General features: G+C 40.7%; 1 protein-coding gene across 1 annotated transcript in view; it reads right to left on the bottom strand.

The window, feature by feature from the left end:
• Positions 1-14707, bottom strand: part of CHSY3 (chondroitin sulfate synthase 3) — a 377055-nt gene that overhangs the window by 308237 nt on the left and 54111 nt on the right. The window contains exon 2 of the mRNA XM_088475172.1: positions 7631-7914. Coding sequence (XP_088331298.1) covers positions 7631-7914 — 284 coding nt within the window. The remainder of the gene's footprint in view (positions 1-7630; positions 7915-14707) is intronic.

Raw genomic sequence — 14707 nt, 5'->3', positions numbered from 1 at the left:
AATTCTTTTGTCATCCACCACAGTTGTTTTCCGTGGTCTTCCGGGTCGTTTGGTGTTGCTGAGCTCTCCGGTGCATTCTTTCTTTTTAAGAATGTTCCAAACAGTTGATTTGGCCACACCTAATGTTTTTGCAATCTCTCTGATGGGTTTGTTTTCATTTTTCATCCTAATGATGGCTTGCTTCACTGATAGTGACAGCTCTTTGGATCTCATATTGAGAGTTGACAGAAACTGATTCCAAATGCAAATGTCACACCTAGAATCAACTCCAGACCTTTTACCTGCTTAATTGATAATGAAATTACGAGGGAATAGCCCACACCTGTCCATGAAATGGCTTTTGAGTTGATAGTCCCATTACTTTTGGCCCCTTAAAAAGTGAGAGGCACATATTGAAACTGTTGTAATTCCTACACCGGTCACCCGATTTGGATATAATTAGCCTCAAATTAAATCTGAAAGTCTGCAGTTAAAGCACATCTTGTTTGTTTCATTTCAAAACCATTGTGTTGGTGAATAGAGGCCAAAATCTGAAAATTCTGTCAATGTCCCAATATTTATGGACCTGACTGAACGTGTTAAAAAGGTTGAAAAATCAAGTATGTGTCCAAGTAAAAATGTGCAATGGAAGTATATGTAATTATTCACAGCAAAATACATTCACAGGAAGAAAATGTAAAGTATTGTCAGAACAAAGGACATTGGGACTCATTTGCAATTGATGCAGCGCTGACAGCCGTTTATGAAACTCTATGTGAATATGCATTTGTGCGCAATTTCAAGAATACATGCTTAGTGTACTTTGCTACATTACACTGCCCCTTCCCTCCCCCCAACCGCACACTCTCCAGTTGCAAGCGGCACAAGTATCAAATGCAAATGCTCATATAGTATGCTGCCTGTTTTCTGGGCATGTGCGGAACCAATTTACCTGTTTTATATAGTATGCAAACTAGCATAAGTCTAACTTACCATCTGCCCCAGTAACTTTCTCTTGACTGCCTACTAAACATAAGAGATTATCACACTAACTTTCACACATAGCAAACATGATTTTAATGATAACACTGTAAGTAGACATTTAAAACTGGTATGAAAATATTCTGGTAATGCTCTTAGCATTAGTAATATTACCCCCCAGGTTTAAGATACTGTAATTGTTTTGTTTGGTTTTTCTATGAAACAATAAATCTATCTTACTGATAATCTTTAGGGCATGGTAACTGTATTTTTCCTTCGGGAACGTCTCAGTCTGTCACTGCCTAGTCAGACCATTATCTCCTGTACTAAGTTATAGCAAGGAAGCGGCATGTGATTTACCAGCACTGTGTTGTGTTCAGTCTATTGAATATTTGTACTGTATGAACCACATTCTACTAAAGCTGAATGAAGCATTTATGGGGTATTTAAGAGCAAGCACCTTTTCATTATATGTCCATAAGTTAATTTTAATGGAAATATCGTTTGTCGGACATCTGGACATATTCTTTAAAGTGGAAAAAAGCAAATTTTTAATATAAAAAAAAACAAAACACATTAATAAAATTATATTAAAATGCAAAATTTTCTGCATAATATTATTAATAATAATAATAATAATAATAATCTAATGCTCTTTTAACTTGAGGGGTTATATAAACCCACTTTCCCTACTCAATATGGATGTACAGACACTATTCTCTGTAATCTAAATGATCTGTATATTATAATTCCCACCACGGCCCTAACTGTGCGGAGTTTGTATATTCTCCCTGTGTTTGCGTGGGTTTCCTCCGGGTACTCCGGTTTCCTCCCACACTCCAAAAATATACTGGTAGGTTAACTGGCTACCACCAAATATTATCCCTAGTGTGTATGTGTGTGTGTGTATATGTGGTAGGGAATATAGATTGTAAGCTCCACTGGGGCAGGGACTGCAGTGAATGGCCAGATCTTCTATGTAAAGCACTGCGGAATATGTGTGCGCTATATAAACAACTGATAATAAATAAAAATAAATAAATAATGTTAAAAATGTAATCTGTCAAGAGAACAGAACAGGATTCCACAGGAAATGGCTATGAACCCAAATTGTCTACAAAAGATGAGCTTATTAGATCCAAGTGATGTATATTATAGATATATCTATATTATAGATATATATTTTACCTTCAATCATTAGTTAGATACACTCTAGCAGGGTGTATCTAAGATATCTCTTTCTAAGTTCTAATTTTCACAGTAGCGAAAACAACCAAAAAAAAAAATAAATGTATAGGTACTACAATGTACAGTAGCATATCATAGATATACTGTAGTTCTGCTTCTATACATACATTAAAAATAAACCTTTAGGCAAAATACAAATGCCATGACTGGGAAAAAAAACATATTTAGATAAATAATTATTTCCAGTTCTTACGCCTTGTACTTGTATATGTATATTAGTGTATGTGTTGCTTATTGATCAATTCTAATCAGTTTAGAAACAAACTTGAGCAGGAAACAACAATAACTTATTTAGAAAGTAAATCACTTTAGAAACACCAATTGCTTAGATTTGTAGATTTTAACAGTATGTTCTTCAATAAAAAACCAGCTAATCCTATAGTAAGCAAAAATACAGAAGTCAACATTAACCTTGGAAATAAATCAGCAGATGATTAGCCAGATAACGGGTGTGTTACATGCAGGCTGGCTTCTCAGCACATAATATTTCCAGCAGAAACTTGCTGACATGTAATCAGCTCATTTATTTATTTTTACCATGGTGAATTCTAACTTCAGTAATTAAATAAATAAATAAATGAAAAAATAAATTAATAAAAAATGAAGTGGATGGTTTTAAATAAAATAATATAACATTTATTAACACAATAAATCACCAATATAGATACACATGTATCAAGTAAATACTAAAAACAATGATATGGGTGGTATAGCTCTTGGACCTAAAGCTCATAGTTCATTTAAGTCCTCTATCTAGTTTGAACTCTGTATGTTTGCATGTGTACTAAATTCCCCTAGTGGCAACAATATAGATTACCGGATCCAGATGTCAAGGATATCACACAGTCCCTTGGGCAGCGTAATTTGCATGGAATGGGTTAATGTGTTTCCACCTTTTCCACGGATGATACAGTCCCTTAGCAGCGTTCTAGATGCATATGAATGGGGTTACATTCCGTGCAAATTATTCTGCCCAAATGAACTATGAGCTTTAGGTCCTAGGGCTATTATACCCATAACATTGTTTTTAGTATTTACTTAATACATGTGTATCTATATTGGTGATTTATTGTGTTAATAAATGTCATATTATTTTATTTAAAACCATCCACTTAATTTGTTATTAATTTATTTTTTAATTTATTTATTTAATTACTAATATTTATTAGCATGCAGCGCTGGTAATTGTTTTTTATACATCTGTACCCATTTAAGAGGTTGACACCCTCTATACCAGCTGCTCTCGGTCAGCGCTTTTGGCCCATTTAGATTGAATTCTAACTTCTACTGCTTGGCCTCTGTGGTATTTTCTCATTTATCTATTTATTTCCTTCTAGTTATGATACCCTTGTACAGAAAGTAATGGTTAGTATATTTTCACAATACTTGGTTAATAAAAGGTTACCTTGTATCTAAATGTAATAGATGTTTAACAGTTTATACACAGATCAGCCATAACATCAAAACCACTGACAGGTGCAGTGAATAACACTGATTATCCTGTTACAATGGCACCTATCAGGGGGTGGGATATATTAGGCAGCAAATGAACACTCAGTTCTTAAAGTTAATGTGTTGGAAGCAGAAAAAATGGGCAAATGTAAGGATCTGAGGGACCTTGGCAAGGGCCAAATTGTAACGGTGAGATGACTCAGTCAAAGCATTTCTAAAACGGTAAGCTTACCAAATGTGGTCCAAGAAAGGACAATCGGTGAACCGGAGGCAGGGTCATGGATGCCCAAGGATCATTGATGCAGATGGGGAGCAAAGCCTAGCCCATCTGGTCCAATCCCACAGAAGAGTTACTGTAGCACAAATTGATGAAAAAGCTAATGGGTATGATAGAAATGTGTCAGAATACACAGTGCACAGCAGCTTGCTGCGTAGCCGCAGACCAGTCAGACTGCCTATGCTGACCCCTGTCCACCTCTAAAAGCACCTACAATGGGTATGTGAGTGTCCAAACTGGACCACAGAGCAATAGAATGTTGAATGGGTGAGTGTGCATTATTTACCTGAGAAAGGGATGGTATCAGGATGCACTATGGGAAAAAGGCAAGCCGGCGGAGACAGTGAGGCAGTTCTAGGAAATGTTCTGCTGGGAAACTTTGGGTACTGGCATTTATGTGGGTGTTACTTTGACACCTACCTAAACATTGTTGCACAGCAATGCAAATAGGACGCACAAGCAGCAGAAACTGCATCGCTGTGCAAATAAGATGCATCTGAAGGTAAAAAGTCCCACAGAATGTCACATGGCGCTACAGAGTCACGCCAAGGGGATGTTTAACATGCAAGGAGGCTAGATGTATCTTCAAGTTATCAAGTTAGGCATCCCTGACCAATTGCCACTCCTCTGTGAAATTTTCATCCAAATCCATCCAGTGGAAGGCCCAGAACAGGCTCCCCGGGTGAAAGTTCATCCCAGCGTACACCAACGGGAGGTCCGACCGAGACCTAGGCCCTCATTCAGAGCCGCTCGTTAGCGGCAGTACGCTCGTTCCGAGCGATGTTTGCACATCTGCGCATGCGTACGCTTTTTAGTACGCATGCGCGAACCAGTCAGTGCGGCCGAAAATCCTTTGTACGCTATATAGCGAGTGCCTGCTATTTTGAGTGACAGAATGAGGCGTATGTGGGTGGTAACAGGGGAAGGTGCTTGAAAATGGGGAGTGGAGATCCGAACGCAGGCGTGCTTAAAGGTCAAAACGGGCGTTTTATGGGTGTGTATATTTAAAACAGCAGCGTCATTGACCACGTCACTGGGTTATTTTAGAGCCAGAACTGCACGCAAATTTGTGGTAGCAAACACCAACCACAAGAATAGCGAGCAGTTCATACGCTGGTCGATGTACTCGATTAATCTAATAAATAGCGGACATGACGTAGGATGCGTGCGGCCAGGGGGCGTTTTTAACAAATAAACGAGCGTATGTTTTGCTCGTTCGTTCAGACTTAGAGGTGTGAACACACTGCAATGTGCGTACGGATCATTTAAATAGCCACCCCTTGTTTTTAAACGAACGACCGCAAATAGCGTCCGGCTCTGAATGAGGGCCCTAATCTTCAAGTTATTAAGTTAGGCATCCCAGGCCATTTGCCAGGCATCACAGTCCAATTGCCTTCCCTCTGTGAAGTTTTCATCCAAATCCATCTACTAGAAGGCCCAGAACAGGCTCCCCGGGTCAAAGTTCTGCCCAGCGTACACCAACGGGAGGTCTGAACGGGACCCTAGGCCTCTCTAAAACCCGGCCAGGATCCAACTGAACCACCTTGCATTGGTTTCATCCCAATCGGTGCAGGGAAATTCGAATGCATAATCGGAACAAAGAAACAAAAAAACAAACAATCGCATGGCACATGCAAAGTTGGCAAGTTTATAAAAAAATCCAGCACATCACTGAGTTTAATGCAAAATGTCTTTATATCACCCAGTCAATTATAAAACATCACTGGTATCACATATAAAAAAATATCAAACAGGCAGGTGCGACATGATGTATACATCATGAAAAAAAGGTACACTTATCCATAGGTAATTGTCCTGGAAATCTAATCAAAAAGCGTATAACCAGTCATCCTGCAGAGTAGTGGCCCATCAACCATTTTGTTGCAATCCAGGCACATATACACACACAGACCTGCCCCCTCGTTCTGTCCCGTCCACAAATTTTTTCAAAAATGTCCCAAAAATTGTATCATGTAAATAATAGCAATTTAACTTGATTTTACATTTTTGTAAAAAAATAAAATTATATTGAATTTAAATTGCTTTTATTTACATAATTTGATAAGAAACAAAATGCCAGATACCACAGGTTACCTTCAGAGGTCTTGTGGAGTCCATGTCTCGGTGGGTCAGAGCTGTTTTGACGGCCTGAGGGGGACCTACACAATATTAGGCATTGGTTTGATTGTTATGGCTGATGGGTGTATGTTTTAAGTGTAAATTGATCTTTACACATAATATACAGAATTATTACACAACATGCTCATTATATTCTTCTTCATAACATAAAGCTTATGTAATGGTTTTCTCTTCCAGAGTTGCTATAGATAAGCTAAACCAGAATATATTGATTCATGGGGCTGTTTTTTCAATCATCACATTCCTCTAATCACAGCCACATATTTTCTATGACCTATGGCTGTCTTCTTTATTGGTGGAACATTGGAACAAGGCATGAATGAACCAAAGTACTGATCTAGAACACAGCTGGGAATGACTGGTTGAAGAGGTCCACAGATAAAAATGTAACATTTACAAATATAAAATAAGGTGATTGTGATTAGAGCCTCAAGATAGTTGCAGTGAGTACAATGTGAGTGAATCAGTCACTGCTTTTAATTAATAAACTACTCTAATTAGTACTACAATATGCAATATTACATATTTTTAATAATGCAACACAATCCAATATGTTGCCATGCGTATTTTTATTGAGAACTACCTATGTGAAAAAAAATATATCCCTAATGATGTTACAATTTGATTTGAAATCAGACCACTAAATAATTATCAGATTAACCAATTCTATCCAAAGGCAACCGTGTACTGTATGTCTCAAGAATTCTCTATCATATGCAAATAATTTTTCTAAGTTTAACACTTCTGAACATATATTTGACCATAAGAAAAAACCTTAATACAGATATAAAAAGAATGAGCGGTCCGATTATGGCTTGGTCCTGCCAAGTTCAGATCTTAGAACGAGGCAAAATGTCATCTTTCTAGGACAAAATGTCATCTGTGTCCATGAAGTATGACGTTTCGCTTTGTTCCGAGATCTGAACTTGGCTGGAAGATCCGAGCCACAACCGTATTGCTCATCTCTAATTCTCAATAAGTGTTTATAGCTCCCAAATAAAATATGCCAATTCTATAACTAAGATGAATTGGACTATTTCCAAGATCTCATTCAAATTACATGCTGCATACCAGTAGCAATGTCAAGAGGATAAAAGTGAGTGATGTGCAAAGACCAAAATTAAGCATTAATTCATCTATGCAGTGCTCAGCAAAAAACATGCCTGATACACCAGTTCTTCCCATCAGAAGATGAAATCATTTGCCATCTTAGCGCATGTATGGGAGCAGATAGCAGGTGCATCATGAATATGATACATTTTTGTAAATTATATTTGTAGAATGTGAAATTATAGTATTACTAAGGGGTATATTTACTAAAGTGAGAGTTTTTAGAAGTGGAGATGTTGCCCATAGCAACCAATCAGATTCTACTTAACATTTAACTAGCAAGATAATAGCTAAAATCTGATTGGTTGCTATGGGCGACATCTCCACTTCTAAAAAATTTCACTTTAGTAAATGTACCCCTTAGTATCTACATAAACTACATGATATTCATTCAAGATATATATGTCATAGATGTAAAGAGAGCTCTTTATCAAAGTTTCTTACCTCATAGGACCAGACGCACTGAGTTCCACCAAACCGCCGCACACATCTACCTACTTCCACATCCTCATGTGTAGTATACATTTCACGTAGGCATTCACCAATGTGTGGCACCATTCTTCTCAGTACCTCTCGGCTGAAGATCATTCCTGGGCCTCCCATGCAGAAATTTTCTCCAGGCTCAAGTCCCAGTTTTCCAAGTTCTTCTATATTCCCCAGTCCTGTCTGCCCCAAATAAAGTGGCTTGCTGCTGTTCAGAGACCTTAGGAATCCCTCTAGTTTTTCACCTGTTGGATGACAATGATGAAACTTTGTAAAACAATATAATAATTTCCCTTACTTTTTTTTTACACGTGTCACTTTCACAGTGGATAACAAAATTGAGTGTACTGCGGAGAAACATGAATAATTAAATCTTGTTTTATTGTCTATCTTTTTTCAAACTTCTCATGTAGTTTATTTATAGTTTCATCAATGTACACAACCCTTTACAAACCATACAAGAGAGTAGTGTAAGGACACTGTAAGGGAGTTAGCATGTAGTAATAAGTAGAATTGTAAATGCAATACTAATGACAAATGCACATCTGGAATCAGGGTTGCTGCATTGGCAAAAAAAAAATTCTGCCAGCAAAGGTTATAAAACAAAGTGAAATGTTGTAAACCTTACTTCTAAATAAAGACATTAAGCAGATATTTTTAAATGTGCGCAAGTGATCCATATAATTGTACATAGGGGATAGAACACATAAAATGAGTACATAAGTACAAGGTGACCAAATCAGACAGCTACAGACAAGTTCACAAATTTACATATATACATAATTACACGGCACAAATTACATAATTACATAGACAAAACAAAAGGAGAGAGAGAGTCCTGCTCACAAGTTAATCCTTACCACTCCACATATGTACCAAAGCAGCCGATTATCACTAAACTGCCACATTGAGCTGTTAATGATTAATTGCATGTCATCTTAAAAGGTGCCTAGAAGAACAATGTGCTCTCTCCTTTGTTATTGCTGTGTGACACATGATCCAGTGAATGGTAGTTTTTCTTGTATAGTACAAACATAGGTGCCTGCAGGACCACCAAGAGCTTGGGTGGGCATAGATGCTGCATGTAGGGTACAGGCAGTCAGGCCATGGTGATGTATTAACACGCCAGAATTCAAATTCTTCTGACTGTGCTATTCTAGCTGTTGGGTAGTGGCTTGCGTGTGCCTTGCATCTAGTTTAGTTTTAGGGGGCAATTCAATTGTTTTGAGCACCCATAGCTCCCATCTAAAGTGATGGGATCTATTCACTTGTTTTGGGTGCCCCACACTTATCGCAGATTTCTCCACGTACCCTCCTGAGGTGTGAGTAGAACTCTGCCAAAAGTAGGGATTTTGGGTGCCTTAACTGCAGCGCACCTGACTTTTGGGTGCTTTAACTGGCACTTTCCCCTGAATTTTGTGATCGCCTGGACCAGCGCGGGGCTTGTCATGCAAACAATTGAATAGCTCCCGTCTCTTTACTGTCACCCTGATGTCCCAGCATGTTCTCTTCCATCCCCTGTATAAACCGTTGCAGATTATAAAAAATAACAAATAACATCTACAGTATATAATAAATGAGAAAGTGTGTGTCTGTCTATCTGTCTGTTTGTGGCCAGAGTTTTGTACCTAGCTGCACCAAATTTGGCATGATGGTGTACAGTAGTTTGACAAGGATTAGGTTTTTTGCTGTTTGAAGTTCATCAGGGCCATGAAGGTCTACATAGTGCCCACGAAGTAGGCCATGGAGTCTCTGATTTGAAATTTTGGTTTAAGTAAGGTCGCTCAGGATGTCTCCAGTGCCTAAAACTGCACTGATATGAAGGCACAGGCTGATATGTACCAGTGGGGGGCAGGCAGAGCTCTAACGGAAGAGAAGTGAGTTTTAAGATCAACTGTCACACTGCACCTGCACTGACAGCTACTCATTTCCTCCAAGCACATTTTCATATGCCAAGGTCTCACATGTTGATCTGCAATGTTAAAAAATGAAGGCTACAGATGTACTTCAAGGTTCATTCTTTAACCCTGGCAACACCTGGTATCCAAGCTAGTTTTATATATTAAAGATGAAAAAAGTGCTAGATTTTAATAATCACCATTTAGTAATCTCTGCTAAAGACCTAAAATTCTTTACTCTGGCACAACAGCTATTTTTGCATGAGATAGAATTTTTTCATGTTTTTATAAAAGGCTCCTAATTTTTCCCCTATACCAAGCCCTGACCATTCCTTGGTCTAATTAATCTCAGTTTGCCTTCCTTTCCAGCTATCAGGATCTTGTCTCAGATATGGAAACTTCCTCCTATTCGGCATTCACCTCACGCATCTATCCCAACTGCCATTCATCCTAAATGCTAAGGCCAACTCTACATCTGCCTCACCACTCTGCAAATCCCTACATTAGCTCCCCATATTCTGTAGACTTTGTGCACATCTGTAATTTTTTATATAATCTTTATTTTTAATAGAAGCTTGTTTTAGCAAGTACAAGGTATAAAATACATACGATTCTAGCCATACCTGCATCACTAAGAAGAGGAAGAGAAAGAAAAATCTAACTCATCATTAAGATTAAGAATCATTTAACAAAGGGAAGGGAGAGAATATGTGAGCCAAGGAATGGATAGGAACGAGCGAGGATTCAAGGGATAGAGTCGAATACACCAGAGGTTACATGAAAGGGGAGATGTATCAAACTTTGGAGAGAGTTAAAGTACCAATCAACCAATCAGCTTTTAACTGTATTTTTTCAAACAGGGCCCCATTTCTCAAGGATGCATAACCCCTTTAGCACTCGTTAAAGGGGTTATGTCATCCTTTCTTTAGATTAGCGCTGTTTGTCACTCAATCGCTCTCGCCATCTTTATGGGAATGGGGACCCAGCACTGCAGACGGACCGCCACCCATGAGCATTACAAAGGAGCCAGTCGCTGGCAGTGTTAGGCTGCCAGCAGCTGAGCGTAGGACCTCGCCGACGAGGAAGACATCTCTGGACCTCGCTGTGATACTAAACAAAAATTGCTGCTGGTATTAAGCTTCGTTAATAAATGGGGCCCACACTCTGTAAAAATTTGAAGCTGATTGGTGGTACTTTGGGCTCTATTCATGTAAAACATGAACTGGCTACTGAAAAATATCACAACACATCGATACGATATATAGTAATGTTTTGTAGTCATTCATGTAAATTTACCCATCTGGTGACGTCCTCTGGTAAACAGCCCCTCCGCAATCCCGGGAACAGCGCAAAGACAGACATATCGGGAGTCCGATATGTCTTCTGCCCACAGCGATTTGCCCATTTATAAACTGCTGAGCATCAGTGGCGGATTGAGAATGAGCCCTTCATTCAGAGGCGGCCGTACGGTCTACGACCGCACGGCCGCCTCGATGTTTGTCCAGTGCGCATGCGCATGAGGGAGCCGGCTCCTTCGTGCGCATGCGTGAGACCCGCTACGACCGACAGCGCCGGTCATAGCAGGTCTCTTTCCAAAGGAAGGCGGGCCGCGGGGTGGCAGCCCAAACGGAGGCGTTCCCATGGGAACGCCTACCATTTGGGGGAGGCCCCACTGACATCACTAGTGATGTCAGTGGAGAGCTTCAGGCTCTGACAGAGCCAGAAGCTCTCCGGGGCTTACGACAACTGAGACCCTACCCTAGGGTCTCGTCGTAAGCCCCGATGGTCACGATGGTCAATGACCATCACGACCATCACCCTAGCGGTCGTTAGAGCTGTGGGTGTAAACCCACAGCCTAACGACCGAAACAGAGGCGGGCGGTCAGGATGCAAGCGGCCGCCCAGTTTCTGAGCGACCGCTTGCATCCTCCGACCGCCTCTGAATGAGGCCCTGAGTGTTCAAAACGGCTATATAGTATATCTGCTGTGGTCTCTCCATTTCCAACAGCAGTCGCAACCCCCATAAGTTTCTATGGGGGATGCAATGCTGTTGGATTATTGGAGTTTGGCCCCCGCAGCTAATGCCATCTAAAGATGGTGTTGTTCTGCTGTAGCCTATGGGCTACACGTGGCAAAACTAACCGGGAGAGCATGCACAGAATTCCTGGCACTGGAGTGAAGAGACCGATGACGCGGTCACTTCACTCAAAACACATTGCAGGGAGGGGCTCCTCTCAGGCCCCCTGTCCCTGCGGGTGCTCTAATACATTTAGACGGTATGATTGCATACTGCAATGCCACCATGGGCGCTAATATTGCACCTAGATCGCATTGAGCATGGGACCAATGATAAATGGTCTCTTGAGTCTTCATAGTCTAAACAAGAGAAACAGATTGCCAAAAAAACCTGTAGGGGTCATATAGAATTGGGAACAAATGCAATTTGCTATTTTTTTTTCCCCTGCAATTTACACTTTTATCAACTGCACATCCACACCATAAAATCATAAATTCTTATGTATCTTTAGTCATGCCAACTGAGATGCATTTTGTGCTTGAGGCTGCTTGTGCCAAGGAGACCAGGTTGGAGTGGGCATGTAAGCACAGCCAGCATACAGTAAGAACATGTTCAGCCAAAGTGCAGCCCACGCTGATCACAAAAAAGACCCATAAGCACCTGTTTGGAGATTTGTGCTCGAGCCCTGATGATGATAATGATCGCCCATGTGCCCTGGGCAGAGGCACCACTCATTCTCCCTTGGTATCGCTCTGTAAATCAATTCTCTTGAACCAGTCTAGGACAATCAAAGATTTGGGGGATGCACACCTTGTTAGCATTAATTATTTTAAATGGAAAAATAATATGTAGAGAGAAAGAAAAAATGTTGGTGAAAGGCAAAGATGGAGTCCAAAATCTTGTCTTTGTTTCTAATGTAATTTAGTTTTACACTGCATATGAGATCATATTACTGGCAGGATAGCTACTATGTGACTGATTCTGAGGCGCATCCATCTCTCTTCACGGATATAATTGCTGAGTTATTGCAGTATAGCGTATGCCTGTCCTATTGTGAGTCAGATGCAATTTTGATCTGTCTTTCCAAAGAATAGAGTATTTTGGGGCAGGAACTAGGAGGTGGCAAAGCGATTGAGTGAAACCACCCTGATTTGTGGGAGTGTCATGGACCTTATTCTGAATCTTGTGTATGGGGAAGCCTGCTTCTGATGGATCTCCTAGTACGGGGCTGCTGCTGATACTAATCATGACAGTTGTGGTGACAGGCGTAACATCAAAGGGTGGCGCTGATTTCCGCTTGCAGGCGGAAACATTAGTTGAACGGATACACAAATTAGCATGAAGTAGTAAAACAGGATTCTGCTGCTGCCAGCAACTATAGCAACTTTGTGGGCAACTCAGAACCAGCCCTTATGTGTGAGGAGTAATTTCCCCCAATGTATCAACTATATATTAAATCGGGGTTGGGTACTGTATACCGGCTGTCAAGATGCAGCCTGGGATCGGCCTTTACTCACCGCTGAACTGGTGTCTCTAGGCTCCGAGGCGTTCAAGCACCAGTTGTAGTCATGAGTTATGGCTGAGTATTCTCCCCGGGGCCTGCTAGGGCTTCCATGCGTGCATCCTATTTCCTGTGCTAGCAGGCATGGGCGCAGCCATGTTAGTTCATCTTGCCTGATCAGTCTCCTCCAATGGCAGTCCTGCGGTCTGTCAGCTGATCTCATGATCCAATGACCAACTGCTGAGGGGTATTTAGGTCTGACTCCTGCAACAGGAAGTTGCCTGATCAACTTCGCTGTTCCAGTGATTACTATGCTCTCTGGTGTTTCCCAAGAAGAATCTACAATTTGTTGTTGCTGCCCTCACGCTGACCACCAGGGCTACTTACATTAGCTTCTATTCTAATTCCCTGCATGTTACTTCAGCTTTCACAGAACTCCAGTGTTTCTTGTAATCCCTGTGTTGTCTTTGAGTGTGCTGCTGAGCTCTCTAATCACCTCCCTGTGTTCGTGTGGTGTCAGCTTTCGTGCTAATTGCTAGTTAGCTTCCAGCGGGAGCTCTAGCTATTCCCAGTACATACCTGTGTCCATTTCCTCTGTGTTTTTCTGTGCAAATCAGCATCGGGACCTTTCACAATTCCCAGAACATTTTGCAGAGTTCAAGTATTCCATTCATCACTAGTGTTCAAGCATTCTCAAAGTTCATCTCCAGTTTTTAAGTATTCCGTTCATCACCAGTGTTCAAGCATTTTCAAGTTCATCTCTAGTGTTCAATTATTCCGTTCATCACCAGTGTTCAAGTATTTAGTTCATCACCAGTGTTCAAGTATTCTCTTAATCACCAGTGTTCCAGTATTCCATTCATCACCAGTGTTCCCATATTCATTTAATATAGATCTGGTCTTCTGTCACTCCCAGGTACCTGTCCAGAGGGCCGCGACCTTCTCACTTGGTCCAGTGAAACCCAAATACCGATTGGAGGGGTCACTGGAGAAAACCACCAAGTGAGTTAGACTTCATGCCTCTGGACAGGTCTAGCCAAACCTGGGTTTGTCTGCAATTAGAAGACTTTGTCATTGTCTTCCATCATTTGCCTCACAGTTTATCCTAATCCCAGGTTCTCGACCTCAACAGAGGTCTTCCTAGTGCCCATGCGTGACACCGGCGCTCTGGATCCTGGCGGTCAGAATTCTGATGCCGGGAACCTGACTGGGTTACAATCCCGACCTCCAAGCAAGTACCCTAACTCTAACCCTACCCCTAACCCTCCCTCCCTACACCCTAAACCTAACCTCCCCCTAGTGCCTAACCCTATCCCTCCCCCTAGTGCCTAACCCCTGACTACTGTATATCCCCTCAAATATATTCAGTTATGATAAAATGCGGAATGTTTCTATACTGTATTTGTGAGAATTATTAGTAGTGGCAAAGTATATGATAGATTTAGTGGTCCTTTACAATATAGAGACTAAACTACAGCAAGAGGAGGAGCAGCAGAGAAGGAATGTAGTAACCTGTGCAAACAATGGGACACTTATTCAGCAGCATTTGTAGGTCTATCTGCCAATACTTATTAGACTGGAAAGTATTTTATTTGTGGAATTACTTTTATTGAAGTAAAATT

Source organism: Taudactylus pleione, unplaced genomic scaffold, assembly GCF_031769625.1.
Source record: "Taudactylus pleione unplaced genomic scaffold, aTauple2 ptg000162l, whole genome shotgun sequence".
Lineage (NCBI taxonomy): Eukaryota > Metazoa > Chordata > Amphibia > Anura > Myobatrachidae > Taudactylus > Taudactylus pleione.
This window is presented reverse-complemented; position numbering and strand designations above follow the sequence as displayed.